Below are 18,513 nucleotides of genomic sequence, written 5' to 3'. Positions count from 1 at the left end.
ATTCCAAGAGCTATCCGACTTCTTAATGAAATCGTTGCTGCCGAGACTGAATGTGATATTTTCCACCTTAGTGAGCGTAAATTGTCGGAAATTACTCTAACCCATTTATCTGGTAGTCTGCGCTCATCATTTTTTTCATGATTGATTGTGATTTATGAGTGAAATTTTGATTAACTCTCTTCCATTTGGGCCTTACAGGGATGTTTTGTATTTGTAGTTGTTTCTTACATATTTATTGAAACTGGCTGTAGGTGCAAGGCATTCCTTATGCTATATTTTATTTGATATTTTTACTTTATCTGTTATTATTAAATGCTATTTTTTATGTATGTATGGATGTATTTATGTTTATGTTTAATTGTTATTTTGTTTTTTTTCTTTTTTGTGTTATATTTTTTGACCATTGTGGCGCTTTAGGAATTCCTGTTATGCCACAATGGTCTGTTTAAAATAAATAAATAAAAAAATAAATTATTACGTTAAAGATAAAAAAAAATAAGTTTAAAAGTATTCTTTGCAAAATTGTGCAAAAAAATAAATTTTTGACTTTTAAAATTCGCTAAATAATTTATTACTAGTATTTTAAAGCAATAAAAGCCAAAGTCAAAAGAAAAAACGTCTAACTATTGACGCCATTACTCATTTTTGGCATAGCAATACTAAATTTCGAGTTAAAGACTGCAACGGCCAAAAATCTGTAAAAATTGTGAATTATTTGAACGCTTTTATCTCATGAACGAAAAAAAGACAGCAAAAATCAATGTTTTTTTCGAATTCAGTGAATGAAATTTAGTAAAGATTAATTAGTCTCCACTGACATTAAACTTAATACGAAGTATGGAATATTGACATTTTCAATAATATGCTAGGAATTTCAAACGGTTTAATTTACATATCATATGTATGAACACATCGAGCGTTAAATTACACGGCTACATTTCCGCTACGATGACAATTTCCACTATAATTATCAAAATATAGCACGTGTCAACTGGAACGTTCACCTTCATAACACTACACACTCGTCTAAGTCGTCGCGTATAAATATTTCAGCACAATTACTAACAATGTCCGTCGTTGGCGTCCCTCTATGAAATCCCGCATTTCAGGAATGCGACAAAGCTGCCAGGAATGCGTCCAGCATTTTGCTGAAACTGAAAAAAATTATTTACTATTAATATTTATGCGTATTGTAGAGCGTGAATCCGGTGCATCTTCGAGCGACTTTAACGCGCGGCATACCTTTGTGATTGAAACCTGTGATATTTCTTTTGAGTTGTGAAATTCCGTGCAAATTTTCATATGAAAAACATGTATTTATTAGTAGTTTTATTTCCGCATAAAATACCAAGCTAAAATGCACGTGCAAGTCTACTTTTTACAAGGCTCTTTTATATTTAACTTCGCTAACAACACTGTTCGACACAAAAAATGGTTCAGAGAGGAGATATGACTTTTCTTATAGAATTATGGCCAGTGAACACGAATCTGGTAGTAAAAAATGTTGATTGGCTCGAGATTCGGAGATACATATATGTGTTTTATAAATCACGCGATATTTCTATATCTTGGTGTTGTTCGGTCGATGTCTAAGTAAATATGATTTTTCTAAATTGAATTTTATTTAATTCTCATATAAAGATAATTTAATATATTATCCCCATTAATTCAATTCATATTCGTGTAAATACGAGTAAACACTAGTACGACCGTTTTGCTCGCAATTTTACCGATTTAAAGTTCAGTACACTTCCAAATAACCCTTTTAAACGAAAACAAAAAATAGTGTGGTCAAAACACTATCTCAATAAACATGTTTCAATAGAAAAAACTCAATATAAAATAGTATCAACAGTGGGAAAAAAATCCCAAGTGAAAATACGTACTTTTGACTTTTGATTTGAACTGGATGACTAATTAGAGAGATTTGAAAGCTGAAAAGTACTACAAATGGAAGATAAAATACCCGACTATAGATTTCAATATTCATTTTGAACAGGAAATTGACAGATTTTGAGACATAGACCGAACAACACCAAGATATAGAAAAATCGCGCGATTTATAAAACACATATATCTCCGAATCTCGAGCCAATCAACATTTTTTATTACCAGATTCATGTTCACTGGGCATAATTCTATAAGAAAAGTCATATCTCGTCTCTGAACCAAAAAAAAGTCGTCATTTGTCGAACAGTGCAATTCGGCTGAAATTTCTACATTCTTCTGATCGTATTGAAACTTTGCCATTTTACGTGGTTTGGTCAACGATAGATATTTAAATCAATTCCGCCAAGTCGATGGTGAAAAAAATCGTAATAGACACGTTTAAAAATGCAAAATTTGTTGACGTTTTGTGGTCAGTAGTCTTATATGTTTGACTACTCTCGTTTTGTCAGATTTGAATTTTTTATACGCCTATAACTTTGTCTTTTTCACACTATATCTTAAAAAATCTGCATTATAGGCTCTCATCATCTCTCATAAATTTTTTTACTTCGACTATTTGAACTGAACTTATTTTACATAGACTTCTTCATATGGCTTTATAAAATACATACGTACATCATCATCATCATCATTTTCAGTCTCTCCCCTCTCTCACACTCCTCCATGCTCTAAATAACTTTCGTTCATCCAATCTCATACGTTTTCATTACTTCGTCTCATCATTTCATATCATTAATTTTACACTATTTTGAGTATCGTTAAAGCTTTATCTCCGTACTACTCTAGTCATATGTGTTTCGCATTTTGTCTCTCTCGTTTCGTTATACCAACCGTGTAGTTACACACAAATCTGCTTTTTTCAGTTGTGATAAAGTTGTCAGAGTGTCCTTAGCCTATTTGACGAAAAAAACACATAATAAAAATATAAAACAGACTTTTTTCCGAGCGTTCGAATAATTCAGCTGGCGGCTGAAGAGTGTAGCTGTCAGCGACTATTTTTTTTTTCGTTTTGATCTGTTTCGAAATTTCCGCCAAAATTTAGATAACGGTCTGCGGGAATTTGAAAGCCATGTGTGTGTATGTGTAATATTAAAAACATAATGTATACATTGTTTTGATTGGACACTTTGATGTCTACATCAATCATTCGCCCACTCGGTTCACACGAAATAATATCGTCACGTGTTTTCGTACAATAATAAAATATCCACACACTCGCCGGATTCTTTCATAGTCAGAAAATATATTTTTATACACATATAATGTAATATCAAAAATAAATAGTGAAATTTTTAAGTGAAATCTGTGTTATATCTTGACAAAGAAAAAAAAATGAAAGCAGTTGTCGCTCTTTTTTTTGCTATTGTTTGTAATAAATATGATGTTTTATTTGACGATAGGTATACAATTCAATGCTAGATTGTGTGGGTGATTATTTGATGATTTTACTCACTGATGACAGCACTATTAAGTTTTCCATTACTTGTGCCCAATTCAATGGAGTTTATGTTGACTTTTAATACTAGTAAAGTAATTCTATTCGTAGTACACCAATGTTTCATCTGTTCAATGTGTTCATAGCCTTAAATAATTTTGTGCAATTGTTACGATAAATGGTCAGTATATAAAATCGGTCACAACAATTAGTTCAGTGAACAGATTTATTTTCGATTCAACTAAGCGTCAATGCTCGTAGTAAATTTCATATCTCTACCCTACTCCTTTCCTTTTGAGCATGCTTGGGTATAATTCCCATGAACTTCAAAGAAACTTCTCATTAATTCGTTTTGTTGGTGGTAATACCTCATGCCCGTCATCACTGGAACAGATGGGACTTTATGTCCCTAATAGTTACATATGTGCGTGGTAGATATCATCATTTGATGGTTGTACCTCCTGCCCGTACAGTTCTTTATCGGATGGCTCCTATTCCAAGAGCTATCCGACTTCTTAACGAAATCGTTTGCTGCTGCGCCTGAATGTGATATTTTCCACTTCAGTAATCGAAGATTATCGCAGATTATTTAACCTACATATTTGTCTGTTAGCCTGCGCTCATAATTTTTTTTTCATAATTTGATGTTATATATGGATGAAATTTTGATTTACTCTCTTCCATTTGGGCCTCACAGGGATGTTTTGTATTTGCGGCTGGTTCTTATATGCATATTGGTGCTGGCTGTATATGCAAGACATTCTCTATTTTGTTATTTGATATTTTTACTTTATCTGCTATTGTTTTTTATGGTTATGTATAATTTTTTTTTGCCTGTATATATTTTTTTAAATATCTCTGTATTTTTTCGACCGTGATGGCGCATTAGGGACTCCTGTAATGCCACAATGGTCCAAATTAAATAAATAAATACATTTTTGACCAGATTTTGATGGTTATTACTAAAGCGCGGACCCAGAGCGCGCCGTATATTGTTCAATTATTGTAAATGCTTTGTAAAAGAGGTTCGGCAAACCTTTAACGATGGATTTACAACATGTGAACAATGAACGGCGCGCTCTGGGTCCGCTCTTTAGTTATTACTAAAGGTAGGATAGTCACAGTGCTATCCATTGTTCAATTGATGTAAATCCTTTGTAAAAAAGGTTCGGCAAACCTTTAACAATGCATTTACAACCTTTGAACAATACGCGGCACCTTCTGGGTCCGGTGACTAGTTATTACATCCAGATTTATATTTTTTGTTAGAATTTTCCAATCTGTCCCATTCCAATGTCTAACTTAATTATTGTGACGGTTCCAATAAATCAGCATCCCCATTTACTCTCTCTCTTGAATTATGATTTTGTCCAAATTTGTTGATTGTTGCAAGCAAATGAAAATGTCAAAACTAAACCACTAAACAACAAAACATACGAATATAATATAATCAAATACATGTATAATATCGTTATTTTGTCTCTGTGTCTGTCTGAGATAACGCTCGCCGTACTATAATACTCGTTTAGATTCGACATACATACATATGTACATATGTATATACATCAAAGCTAAACCACTGACAAAACGTATATACGAATACAATAACAAAAGAAAAAAAAACTTCTATATATATACATACTTGCTACCAATGTTTCCGCTTGGCAGAGAATTTACCGCCATCTATTGAAAATTTATTTGATTAATTATTTTTTTATTGTTATTTTATATTGTTTATATATAGGTAGGTAGGTAGTTTTTATCAGTTTTATTTTATATTAAACAATTAAATATATTTAAAAGGTATTTGAATACCTTGAATACACATGAATGACGACACATTTCTTTTAATTTTTTTATTTAATAACTTCTTTATGCCAATCGCTGCAAAACACGCGGCTGCATGCTCATTTCGATTTCGGTATTTTTCGTCTCCATGAAATTCGCGACTGTTTGACCGCATGTTCACTCGAACTTGTATCGATGTCGAACGTATGGATGTCTCTTTCGCACGCATATATTTTGCCGCGAGTACTGCTCGCACTTATGCGAACTCTATGTCAGATTCCCAATATACATATGTACCTCTCCACTCGTCTTGTGATCCTGACACTTTTGTCTCGAATGTTGTCTTTTTGATCTTGCCAGAAAGATCCAACTCAATTTTAATAATTGCCAATCTTCAATGCACATCGAAATGTCATCTGCGCTACCCAATGAATATCTCGTCTTTCGTACATGCATAAATTCAAACAGTCGCGAATTTCGTCGAGACGTCAAACACCGAAATCATCGATAATATGTCATCGGGTACAATAATAGTTATGTACAAAGTCACAATAAAAATTTTCATTATTATTAAGCCAACTTTTAAGTGGTGTCGGAAAAATCGCACATGTCACCGACAGCATGCGAAAAGTGGTGGGAGGTGGGACCTTGAAACAATCGATGATGTCCAATTTGGACAAGATGGATGGCAAGCCAGTTGGCGTGGCAGTCATTTGGCACACGCGCCCAACTGTCCCCCGATCGATTCTGCGCCGAACTGGGTCATTGCTACCCCCTGCACGGCGCTGGACTGCCGCTCTTGCGTAACTTACGCCCGCAGGGACCTTGACACTGACCCACACACACCCCCTCCTCTCGACGAATCGGGATACGCGTCGCTCATGGACCCAACTATACAGGTACTCATACGCCTACCAAACTGAAAAGATGCACTTGCATGATGATTCATGGTTGTTTTGATCTCGGAAGAGACATGGATGAATGTAATATTATTGTTGATTTTTAAATGCTTTTTATTATTACGAAATTATGTTCACAATACATCTTATCTATTTTAATAGCTACTGATCTACTGATCATTTTCTATTTTACAATTTTAATTTAATTTGGTTAGTAATCATAGTATTATATTATTCTAATGTTAATGTACAGCATAATAGGAAAGAGATCTCAAAAACCTATTTACAATTCTTATGCTCTCTGACTCTCTAAAGTCGATGACCTAAAGCAGATTGTGTTTAGGTAATCTGTGTGTTATACCTGAAGGGTATAGACATTTTGTTGTAATCACCGAGACTCTTCACAAGTGTGCTAGTATGGTTATTAGTGATTCTCTCATAGAATCTACTGGTTAGTTTGTTAGTAATGTCTGTAACAAAAGGAATATTATTTATGGCATGCAGTTTTTTCAAGTTAGTATATATGGGTGTATTATAAATTATTTTTAGGGATTTATTTTGTATTACTTGGAGCTTGGAATTAGTTAGTAAGTATACGTGGCGATATTACATACAGGTGAAGCATAGATTAATAATGGTAATATGAGCGCGCGACATAATTTTATTTTATTTTGAGTTGATAAATAACTATGGCGATTAAATATTGGGTATATTGAGGATATACCCTTCATCGCCTTGCATTTCGCTCCATCAATGGGAGGTGCCCATCTCATTATTTTATTATTTATTAATATAATTAATATTATTGTGATTGTCAACAAGTGTTGGCACATTTTATTTATTTTTTATTTTAATTTATACCAGGAATGCCTAACACGTAACCTCTTCCTGGGTAGAAACATTGTACATTTTAAAGAAGTATTATTAATATTATACAAATTACATAAATACATAGCCAGCAGCATATCTCGGTCGTTAAGCTTCTGCTCAGCGTCGAGAGGCGCCGGGTTCGATCCCATGAGTTGACCTCGATTGAAAAGAATTTTTTTGAGTATATCTGTAGTGCTGCTGGTCAGACCTGAATATTTGTGACTCCAGGTCGAACGTTTTCTATCAGAGTTTGTCAATTTTCTCTGATTTCATTGTTGAAACGGTTCCCGGTAAAATTAGTTAAATATCCTTCCTACCTACTATGTCACCACTATTTGAGATTGATTAATGTTCAATAAAATGTATGTACAATTCATAGATCTCTCGTTAATTTGCGAGTTTTTCAGTGTCTCGTAATTGTATAATAAAAATAAAAAAATGCTGCAATGTTTGTAATTGTCCAGGAAGGCGCATTGGGGTTACCTGTAAGGCCATCCTTGTATATATGTAAAAAATAAATAATATCAATTAATATACGCAGAGACATATATCTATATTAGCCAGCAGTATAGCTTGTATATACTGCTGGCTATACCTATAATTGTATTATTAGTCACATTACGATCGCCCAAAAGACAATTTTTGCCATGAAAATCGCGAATATTGAATATTTAGCACTCGATTTATCGTTAGTATGATATTTATCGTTAGTATGATGGACTTTTCGGCTGCCAAATGTTCCAGAGATTTTAGTGACTTTTGGGCGAGCGCTTTGTAACCAATAATCTCAGTGTTTGCGTTTATGTTTAGCACCAAGAGATTATTGGGTTCGATCCCGAGCTAGACTTTAATATACTTCTGGTAGATTTGGATGTTTGCGAGTCGAAATCGATCGTTTCTTATTAGAGTTTGCCGATTTTATCTGATTTCATTGTTGAAACGGTTCCTTAAAAAGTGGTGAAAAATATCCTACCTGCTGTCACAAATCTTTTGTACTATTATATGTACAATTTGTGAAAATTTATCTATAAGTCTAAAAATCTGTAGATGTGTCAATGGATTAATTAATTAATTGTTAATTCCGTGTTCTTCAGCTTCTAGAAATATAGTAATTTATGTAATAAAATGCTGCATTTTTTGAAATCAATTGTCCAGGAAGGCGCATTGGGGTCTTTCTGTCAAGCCTTCCTGGTATATTATCTATGTAAAAATAAAATATATGGTCAAATTTGCAGCATTTTTTTAAACGATTCAGTAAATACACATCAATTACCTTCCACAGAGATATTTATTGTCAAATTTGTAAATTTGCAGCATTTTATACAATTCAGCGAAATTCGAGATTGCTGATTTTGCGAGAAAATGGGTAAGGTTGCCAATTTTTTGGAACCGTTTCACTGAAAATCAGATAAATTGGCAAACTCTGATAGGAAACGATCGACCTGAAGTCACAAATCCCAGATCTGGCTAGCAGACACCAGTGGGATTTGAACGCGTGACCACTCCGTTCAAAGCATTATATGCTACCCACTAGTCTATTCGTTTTTGATTCATTTACATATAGACAAATTATTTAAATTACATGTATTGAATTTCTTGTTTACAAAATTTAGCATTCAATAAACACTCTCGTCGACTTATAGTATACATATGTATGTATATTGTTTAGCCCGTAAATTTCACCATCCCTTAAATTAATTCGTAGAAATTCTAGTGTTACATCGAGTGGGATTGCTTCGATCAAAGGAAGAGTCACTCGTGTTTGTATTAATGTAATTTATACGTTTCTCAAATGGTTGATCGCCGTTCGTGCTCAGTTGTAGAAAGATATATTCTCATGCCAAGTCATTTGTTTGTAAGTCGAAATTCCACGCGGACACATTTTGATTTTTATTTATTAATTTATTTATGTGCGTTCACCTGATTCTGTCGGCTTTTTCCGTCTCGCGAATTCTAAACATAGCCGATGAAAACTATTTGAAAGTCACAGGATATTGTCAGAAACATACCGAGTGAAGTTCACTGTACTGGTAGATATGTTTGTATTTATTTTTGGGATGCAAAAATTAGAGCGTGTAGTGCTTTACTGTGTATCCATTTATCAAACTAATGATTCAAATGACTACACGTCAAATGCATAAGTGCATATTGTGCATTGAAATTATTATTAATTATTTACACACAAGATTGGTGTGTAATGATTTTTTTCGCAGACGAATTGGCAGAATAATCTCTAGCAATCTGTATATTGTAGCAGTTTCACAACATCAACAGATAAAACATTCATAACTATATATATTTTCGACTCCGACTCTGATTCCAACTTTAGGATTCGACTCCGACTCCGGCTTTATTTTATGATTCAACTTCGACTACAGTTTGAACGATTTTATTAAAATAGATCTTGCCAACGTTTAAAATTGTTAGTAATAAAAATATTAGCGATTTCGAATACATACAAAAAATTATAGAAATTAAAAAAATCACTAGAAATTGACATGTAACCCAATTTATTGAATTATTGGCATTGAAATAGGTATAAATAAAAACTAAATACATTCATAATGTTGCGTAGGGGTGGGTGGAGGATCCAAGTAAAAGGCCAACAGTCGTTTCACAGCATTTATTGATGATTACGGAGATACACGCACTGGCAGTGCTCAGTCCAGAATGACATGATATCGCCTACGTACCGCCTTATAAAGCATAGATCTCTCAGGACGTCTAATCTGTTTACCTGTTGTATAGTCACGTATTCGGATATGTATTTCACGACATTGGGTCTCCCCGTACCGATTCTGAGAAAGGACTAATAACGGTCATTGTTTAGCCTAAATGCACTTAGAGTCCAAATATAATCCTGGAAGTAAGTGCAAGCACTTAGTTAATCCAATAACAGATATCCGTTGGTCTAAGTGCAAGCACTTAGTTGATCCATTAATAGATAACCCTTAAACGGTCACATAGTATCTGGGATTCTATTCGCTTAATCCGCGGCGTACGTAACAATAGTATTTGTAAAAGAAAAATCAATTTAATAATAAAAAAAAGTATGAGACGGAGGTAACATTGATTTTGACCAGGGCTCATCAAAGTATGCGCAATTCAACAATTTTATTTATAATGTACATACATATAATTTTAATTCATGATTTTTATAAAGAAATTATTTAATTTCAATTTATTGATCGATTTACTTCAATAAAATCAGACAGACACCGAATTTGACGCATACTGTAAAACTACAAATAACAAAAAAGAGTCGGGAGATGGTTGATTTTTTACGACTTCGACTCCGACTCCAACTCCAACTCCGCTTAAAATGCTCCGAATCCACAGCCATGATTTTCGGGAGTTCACCCTTTGCCACCCACTTTTCTCTCTTTTCCCCATTGCCCCCCCCCTTCACAGTCAGTGCTATTTTTCTATTTGTATTTAAAATTGATAAGTTTACACTTAAGAGCTGGGCCACACCGAGCGACTTACGAGCAACTTAGTCTGCCGACTTGTCTCTAGCCCCAAATCTCTCTTAAGGTCTTAGACCCGCCACACACCGAGCGACTTGCGAGCAACTTAGTCTGCTGACTTGTTGCGACACCAGAAAAAATGTATGGAATTGTGAGCGACTAATAAGTTGACGGGTGTGGCACGCCCCATATACATATGTACATATGTAACTGCATACATTGGTCCGGTCGCCTTCAACGAAGTCGCTCGGAAGTTGCTCGGTGTGGTGCAGGTCTAAGACCTTACGAGATTTACGACTAGAGACCTTGAGAGGGACTTAGACTTGATAGGAACTGAAGAGTATCAATCATTCGTTCGGTAATTTCGCGGAATTCCGACGTGTCGATGGTCAAAGCAGATGACCAGATGTTCGTGAGATGGAAGCGCCATTTTCGAGATGATTCTTTTAAAATAAACATGGTGACTTGTGAGCGAGATGGCGACCAAAATAAAGAAAATCGTCTCATGTGACTTGGGCGATGAGCCGGCAACTGTTTTATTTCTGTGGACGAACCGGTGCCAACCATACATAAACACTCGCGGGGCAGTCGGGAGAGCAATGGACGGGCCTTCAGCCACCTGGATGACAGCGAATCGTCCAAATACGCGGACGATCCCCAAGGTCTCGACTGCCGCGAAATATTCGCAATGTCGGTCGCGGACCTTAACCTGACCCAATTGTATATATTTGTATGCGGTGTTCGTGGTTGGGTTAGGTTATGTCGGAGTTTTAACTGGAGTCCATGATAAAGTTTATAGTTTTTAGATGTTTTTGACGCAGTTATAATAAGAATCTGGTCATTTGTTGAAATTAGAGTCGGAGTTGAAGCCAAACAAGTCATAGATTTTGGTATATTGCTGCAGTTGGACTCGGACTAATTACACTGTTCGACACGAAAAATGGTTCAGAGACGAGATATGACTTTTCTTATACATATGTAGATCTATGCCCAGTTAACACGAATCTGGAATCGTTTATTTTATCGAGGTAAGCCAGTTATCAATAGAATTTTTGTTATTAATCCACATGAATAGTCGAAATATGATTTTTCTAATTGGAATTTTATTTAATTCTCATATAAAGACAATTTAATATATTATCCCTATTAATTCAATTCAGATTCCTGTAAATACGAGTAAATACTAGTACGAGCTTTTAGCTCGCAATTTTACCGATTTAAAATTCAGCACACTTCCAATTAACCCTTTTAAACGAAAAAAAAAAATAGTGTGGCCAGAACACTATCACAATAAACATGTTTCAATAGAAAATACTCAATATAAAATAGTATTAACAGTGGGAAAAATCCCAAATGAAAATACGTACTTTTGACTTTTGATTTGAACTGGACGACTACTTAGAGAGATTTGAAAGCTGAAAAGTACTACAAATGAAAGATAAAATACCCGATTATAGATTCCAATATTCATTTTGAACAGGAAATTGACAGATTTTGAGACATTGACCGAACAACACCAAGATATAAAAAAATCGAGTGATTTAAAAAACACATATCTCCGAATTTCGAGCTAATCAACATTTTTTATTACAAGATTGGTGTTTACTAGGCATAGATCTATAAGAAAAGTCATATCTCGTCTCTGAACCAAAAAAAAGTCGTCATTTGTCGAACAGTGCAATTCGGCTGAAATTTCTACATTCTTCTGATCGTTTTGAAACATTGCCATTTTGCGTGGTTTGGTCAGCGATAGATATTTAAATCAATTCCGCCAAGTCGATGGTGAAAAAAATCGTAATAGACACGTTTAAAAATGCAAAATTTGTTGACGTTTAATGGTCAGTAGTCTTATATGTTTGACTACTCTCGTTTTGTCAGATTTTAATTGTTTAAACGCCTATAACTTTGTCTTTTTCACACTATATCTTAAAAAATCTTTTCACGTTTTGTATATTATTATAGTTAATTCATATCTCACAATTCCTGTTTGAATTTGTTGATTTTTTATAACAGTGCAATGACACAATAGTATTATACATAAGTGTTAATATTATTATGACTTTTTTGTCTCAGTGGTGCAGCAATAAATATGTCTTTATAACGGTTCGATAGATCTGAGATTTAGCTTGTTTGTTTGTTTGGTATGCGGTATTGCAACGCTCGAGTGTATTTTCAATGAAGAGTGCAACGTTGACATTGACTTGTTTGCCAATACCGATTGCAAAATGTCATTTTCATGTTTGAATTAGTCAAATGCGTATGCTGTGTTACTGAAGGGTCAATTGTCCGTGAAGCTATAATTACGCGCAAACTGATTCGTAGAATTGGAATTGATTATATGATCGTTGATAATAATGATTATATAATATTTTATCTTAAAATCAAAATTATGAAAAGAATTCAACCATTACTACACACAATATGTAAGTACTATATGTATGACTTACAATAAGATCGAAAGTGTAGGAAGCGGAGGTGAAATTTCTCTTTGGTGGAAATAATGAGCAAACAACTGATTTGTAATGTACAAAAAGGATTCACAAGTACATATTTCAAATTTCGAGAAATATTCTGTGAATGTGTCAAAAGATAGCAATGTAAAAGGACTTGGAATATACATATTTTATTTCAATCGAAAATGTTCACTCGCCTTAACAGATCGCTCCAAAGCGACCATTGTACTAATACAGATACAATACGATCAATACAAGCAATTTGTATAATATAAATTCATACAAATATCATCCACAGTGACATCAATGAAGAAATTTTTGCAGCATTTTATTATACAAATTGGCGAATAACTTGAAAAATAAAGACGTTGAATAACTTGAAAATTTGAAAGGAGATGCCAATTTCAATGAAAATTAGAAAAATTGGCATACTCTGTTAGGAAACGATCGACCTGGAGTCACAAACCAAGGTCTGGCCAGCAGCTACTAGTGGGAATCGAACCACTCTGCTCGAAGGCACAATATGCTAACCACAAGTCCACGCTGCTGGTTGAATGAAAATATGTACATACATATGTGTGTAAAAATTAGTGTACGAGAAGTAGTGCATGAAAAACTTCTTTGGAGAAGAAAGATTTTAAATAAAATTTTATTAAAGTAAAGAAAAAATCTGATGATTCCATTAGATAAAGTTCCAGAATCAATTATTCAGAAGTGACTGATAAATAGAAATAATTAAAGATCACATGCGATAACGTTCCAGAAATACTGCTGGACTGGTTCTATTGGAAAATAGCGGGTAAAGAAATTGAAATCTAAAATATGTTAGTTTTGATCAAAGTGAAGCTATTTAGTAGTAAGAAAAAATTGAATTTCAGAAGAGATTGATTAATAACTATAGATATTTCGATTCGATTTTTATATTATATAATGCAAAGCTTCCCGGATACGCCTGGTTTATTCCTTCAAATGATATGAATGCACTTACCAATTATTAATTACATAATTTAAGAGAACCGAAAACAATTTATTGTTACAATGTTTATGTGTCAAAATGGACACGCTTGTCACTGCTAATAAAAACATCACAACTCTAATGGGTCAAGCTACATATGTATGTTTGTTTGCCAAAATAGAAAATACTCGTGTGGATTTAATCCTCTTACAAAACCACGTTCATAAATAAGAATTCTATTTGTTTTTATATAAATTTATGAATAGCTCTCAAACTCTACCAGAATATTTTGCAAAGATTTCGAATTATGATTCTCTTGTCACAAATAGCTTATGCCAAATGTTTATTTGCTTCACATTTCTTTTCAAGTTTTTTTTAACCATTCAGTAAAAATTGAATCAAACAGTTTCATTAGATTAGTGTATATTGTGTCCCATTAGATTAGTAGTATGTTACAGTTGAAGTGTATTTTCGGTTGTAATATATGATATATGTACACAGTGGCGAACTGGGACTGAAATCAGTGCATGCCAGGAGTCAAAGGGGGCCCCCACCCAGGGTTAAAAAAATTTGTCCCCCCCCCCCATATAACAAAATTTTCTTCTTTCCATCACGCTAAAAATCAAGGGCAAAAAATAAATAAAATTTTCAAAAATGGGAATAAACAAATTTAGGTACAAGAAAAATGGCAAAAGCAAAATAGATCCATAAATTACATTGTATATTTCGTTTTAATCCTTGTCATATAATGCATCATAAAATAATGTGGCATAAAAGCGGCTTTTATTTTCGGTAGAAAACAATCAGGGACGTCATTTCAGCTTTTTCTTGGGGGGGCAGGCAAATATTGGTCAAATTGAATTTTTTTTCAAAAAATCTTTTTTATATCGGAATAAAAATGGAAAATATAAAATATGAAAAAATTAAGCTTATTTCTGAAAAAATAATTATAAAAAAATATTATGTAAAAAGCCAAAAAAGCGCCGCAGGCGAAAATTTTTTTCCAAAAATCTTCACATGGTTAACAAAAATCGACCATCAAAATGTATCACTATATCAAAAAATATACGAACATTCGGAAAAATAAACGATACACATCTGTTTTTGAGACAAAATAAAGTAAAGGGGACCTTTCTAACGATTCGCTCCATGGGATGAACAATTTCTAAGAATGTTACTAATGGCATACCACTTAAAAACCAAAATATACTTGCTTCAAAATAATAAAATCTTTTTTTTTCAAAGCACATAGCAGCGATTATTTTATTAGTTACCCAAAAGTAACATATGTACATAAGAAATAAACGCAGCATTCATAGATCCATAGTATCTCATTAATCATTAAATCCATAATATTTTCGAAATTCACACTATTCCTTAATTTAGGGGGGCGAGTGCCCCCCCCAAATTACGTCCCTGAAAACAAAAAATGCATAATATTTTCAATTAATGTTGATCGAAAATCAGGATTTTGGGGAGGGGGCCCCTATCCTATGTTTCTATATACATGGATTTGTCTAGATTAGGAATAGATTTAATATTCGGAAACTGTTTAAAATTGTGTATTTAAATCTTACTATATCGTCGAAGTATAATCAAATGTTATTTTGAAAGTATGTATGAAGTAAATTTAAATCGCTGGTTGATGATGAATCGTCCTATCAAAATTGTTTTAAGCAATTCAGTTTATATTATTCAGGGAAATTTGTTTATTCCCATTTTTATTTCAGTAGGTAGTTGTTACATAGGTATTGGTATATGCATAATATTGAGGTTGGAAATGGGCCCGGTAAAAGGGCCCACGCAAATGTTGAAACTTACATTTCGAGCCTAATAAAAAAAGTTAACCGATCCTTGGGCTGTTAAAGCAAGCATTAGTTGTTTTTGTATATCGTAAGAAATTTGTTTTGTTGAAATACCCAAACTCTAGGTCCCAAAGTGCAATATCCTATAAATTTTTACACACGTGAAATAGTTAAATTAAAAAGTTATTTAATTTTACTGAGGGCCCATATTTTCTAACGGATAGTGGGGCCCACATGCCATCGGGCATGTACGCTTGTATGGCCAGTCCGCCACTGTATGTACATATATTAACTGACGTTTTAGGTCATTCATATTCGAATACAAATCAACTAGTAAATTATATCTCTACAGACACAAATATACTTTCAATAATATGCCCCAGTTGTAGTATAACAATTGAATTTTGACAGCTTTGATGTGGTTTAGGAATGCTTTAGAATTCAATAATGCATGTTTATTTGCTAGGTATTAAGAATAAAGGTAATTCGTACCGAATTACGATAACTCTAAGAATTATTTCAAAACAAAAAAAAATGTGAATTTTCAACTCAATTTACTAGCCTAGTGACATTTTCATTTTTATTTTTATTTTTAAATAGATATACCAAGAAGACTTGACAGGAAGACCCCAATGCGCCTTCCTGGACAATTAATTACAAACAATGCAGCATTTTATTATTACATAAATCACTGTATTTCCAGAAGCTGAAGAACACGAATTAACAATTAATTAATTACATAATTAATCCATTGAGACATCTATGGATTTAGATTTTGTACATAATTTTTACAAATTATACACACAATAAATACAGAAGATTTGTGACAACAGGAAAGTTGATTTTTTTTCTAATTTTGAGGAACCGTTTATCAATGATCAGATGAAATTGGCAAACTCTGATAAGAAACGATCGATTTGAAGTGACAAATACCCTCAAATCTAACCAGCAGTATGGCAAATTGAACCCACTGATCACTTGGTGCTAAACATACACGCTACCATTAATGGGGCTGGACACCAGCGCCTTGTCCATACATACGTATTACACTTCTCCCTTCCTCAATTATGGCACTAGAGGCTCTCCTCCATAGGCATGTTCCTGTGCTTTCATTTTTTTGATTAGTTATTTTTTATAGGAGTTAGAAGCCGCCAAATATCTATAAAATCGCCTCTTTTTTACACCCACGAAAAGAGTCCAGCATGCTTATTTAAAGGTTGATTTTTAAAAAAAATACGAGCACACAAACATATAAAATATCTTTCTCGTACCGATGATATTTTTTTTTTTTTAAATTGGTCCAGTTTCAGAGGAGAAAACTGGAGAATACGAAACCTCGAATTTGTCGATTTAAAATACGTATTATCTGGTCGAAGCACAACTGTGGCATTCACTTAATATATATATTATCGCATTCACTCAATATATACATACATTCATTCAATTTATATATCGAACGGCAACAAAATTAAGGTTTCGGGTATACAGCCCTCTTAAGCCATACTGCTGGCTAAAATGAAAACTAAACCTCTCTGTCTTACTTATAGTTTAACTGTATTTTTCAGTTGTAATATATTTAGACCAGTTGGAATGTAACTCGCCATATTAATCAACTTACGTGGATTAGACGGAATATATTCCAAGTCGTCAAAATACATATACATATGTATTACAACTGCAAGGTACACGTCAACTGTTACATCTACATATGCCAATTATCGTAGGCCGAAGTAACGTGACCTTAGATTCGTATTCAGTATCGATTCCTGATCACGATTGTTTGCATTTTAGAAAGTATGTCTGTATATATTGTGTTAATAGTTTGAATACTATTTATTTTTAATAGTTTCCACGTGTTTTATACTATAGTGAAGAATTTCCATGCCGAAAATTCGCAATAAGCGACCCACCCTGTCATACTTCTGTCTCGCTTCGCCTACGCAAAACGATCGGCAAAACAAATCGTCAGATTCGCACACGGAAGCCAAATGGATCCGGATGATTTATCGAGAACCACCTCTTTATTATCATCATTATTATTATATAATATGTATATATACCGGAGACAAATCAGAAACATCCCACGGCGAATACCTGTTGATTATAATGTATACATGAAAGAGCTCGGTTATTTTCAATGGCCCCTCGTTACGAATTTTAACAGCTTCCGGATGCTTCTATACAGGATGGACCATAAGTGGTGTACTGATTGATATCGAAGGCTAAGTTTGATCTTATCAAAAAATCATGCAGGATTTTTGGGGTTGGCTTTTCTTTTCGTACGAAAAACACCGAGGTTTATTTTGGCGATAACTTTTGTGTTGTGTTCTGAAATTGAAACTTTTCAAAGTTATAATCAACACTGGAAAGATTTTCTTTTAGTGTGTTTTAAAATTGGTAGAAAATAAATATTATCTTTCGAACAAAGCTGGAATCAAATTCACGTTATCTATTACTAGTGTTTTTACCCGGCTTCGCTCGGTCTTTGTAATATTAAACGCTTAAACATGGCCAATCTAATAGTAAACATTTTATTAAATTTATTTGAATATTCATTTGTTCGATGTCGTCACGGATTTACGAACAAACAATACTTACATATGTACTTACAAAGTCTCTTTCGAAATTATATAATAGACTAGTTGTTATACCCGGCTTTGCTCAGTATTTGTAATTATTATTTATTATTTATTATTTTTTTTACATATATACCAGGCAAACCCCAATGTGCCTTCCTGGTCAATTACAAATTACAATTACAATTACAATGCAGCATTTTTATTACAAGTCGTTGAATTACGAGACACTTAAAATCTCGAAAATTAACGAGACATCTATTTTATTTTATTTTTACATACATATATACAAATATACCAGGAAGGCTTAACAGG

At 33.5% G+C, this 18,513-nt stretch overlaps 1 protein-coding gene across 5 annotated transcripts in view; it reads left to right on the top strand.

Annotated features, from left to right (window-relative positions):
• Window positions 1-18,513, top strand: part of Eip63F-1 (Ecdysone-induced protein 63F 1) — a 143,371-nt gene that overhangs the window by 75,302 nt on the left and 49,556 nt on the right. The window contains exon 1 of one of the 5 annotated variants that reach the window (XM_077435367.1): window positions 5,494-6,072. The exons of the other annotated variants lie outside the window; for them this stretch is intronic. Within the exon in view, the coding sequence (XP_077291493.1) occupies window positions 5,686-6,072 (387 nt within the window). The 5' untranslated portion in view covers window positions 5,494-5,685. Of the gene's footprint in view, window positions 1-5,493; window positions 6,073-18,513 lie in introns of those variants that run through there. 5 annotated transcript variants of the gene reach the window in all.

Source organism: Arctopsyche grandis, chromosome 7 (assembly GCF_051622035.1).
Source record: "Arctopsyche grandis isolate Sample6627 chromosome 7, ASM5162203v2, whole genome shotgun sequence".
Lineage (NCBI taxonomy): Eukaryota > Metazoa > Arthropoda > Insecta > Trichoptera > Hydropsychidae > Arctopsyche > Arctopsyche grandis.
Note: the sequence above shows the minus strand (reverse complement) of the source record. Positions and strands in the feature narration are given on the sequence as shown.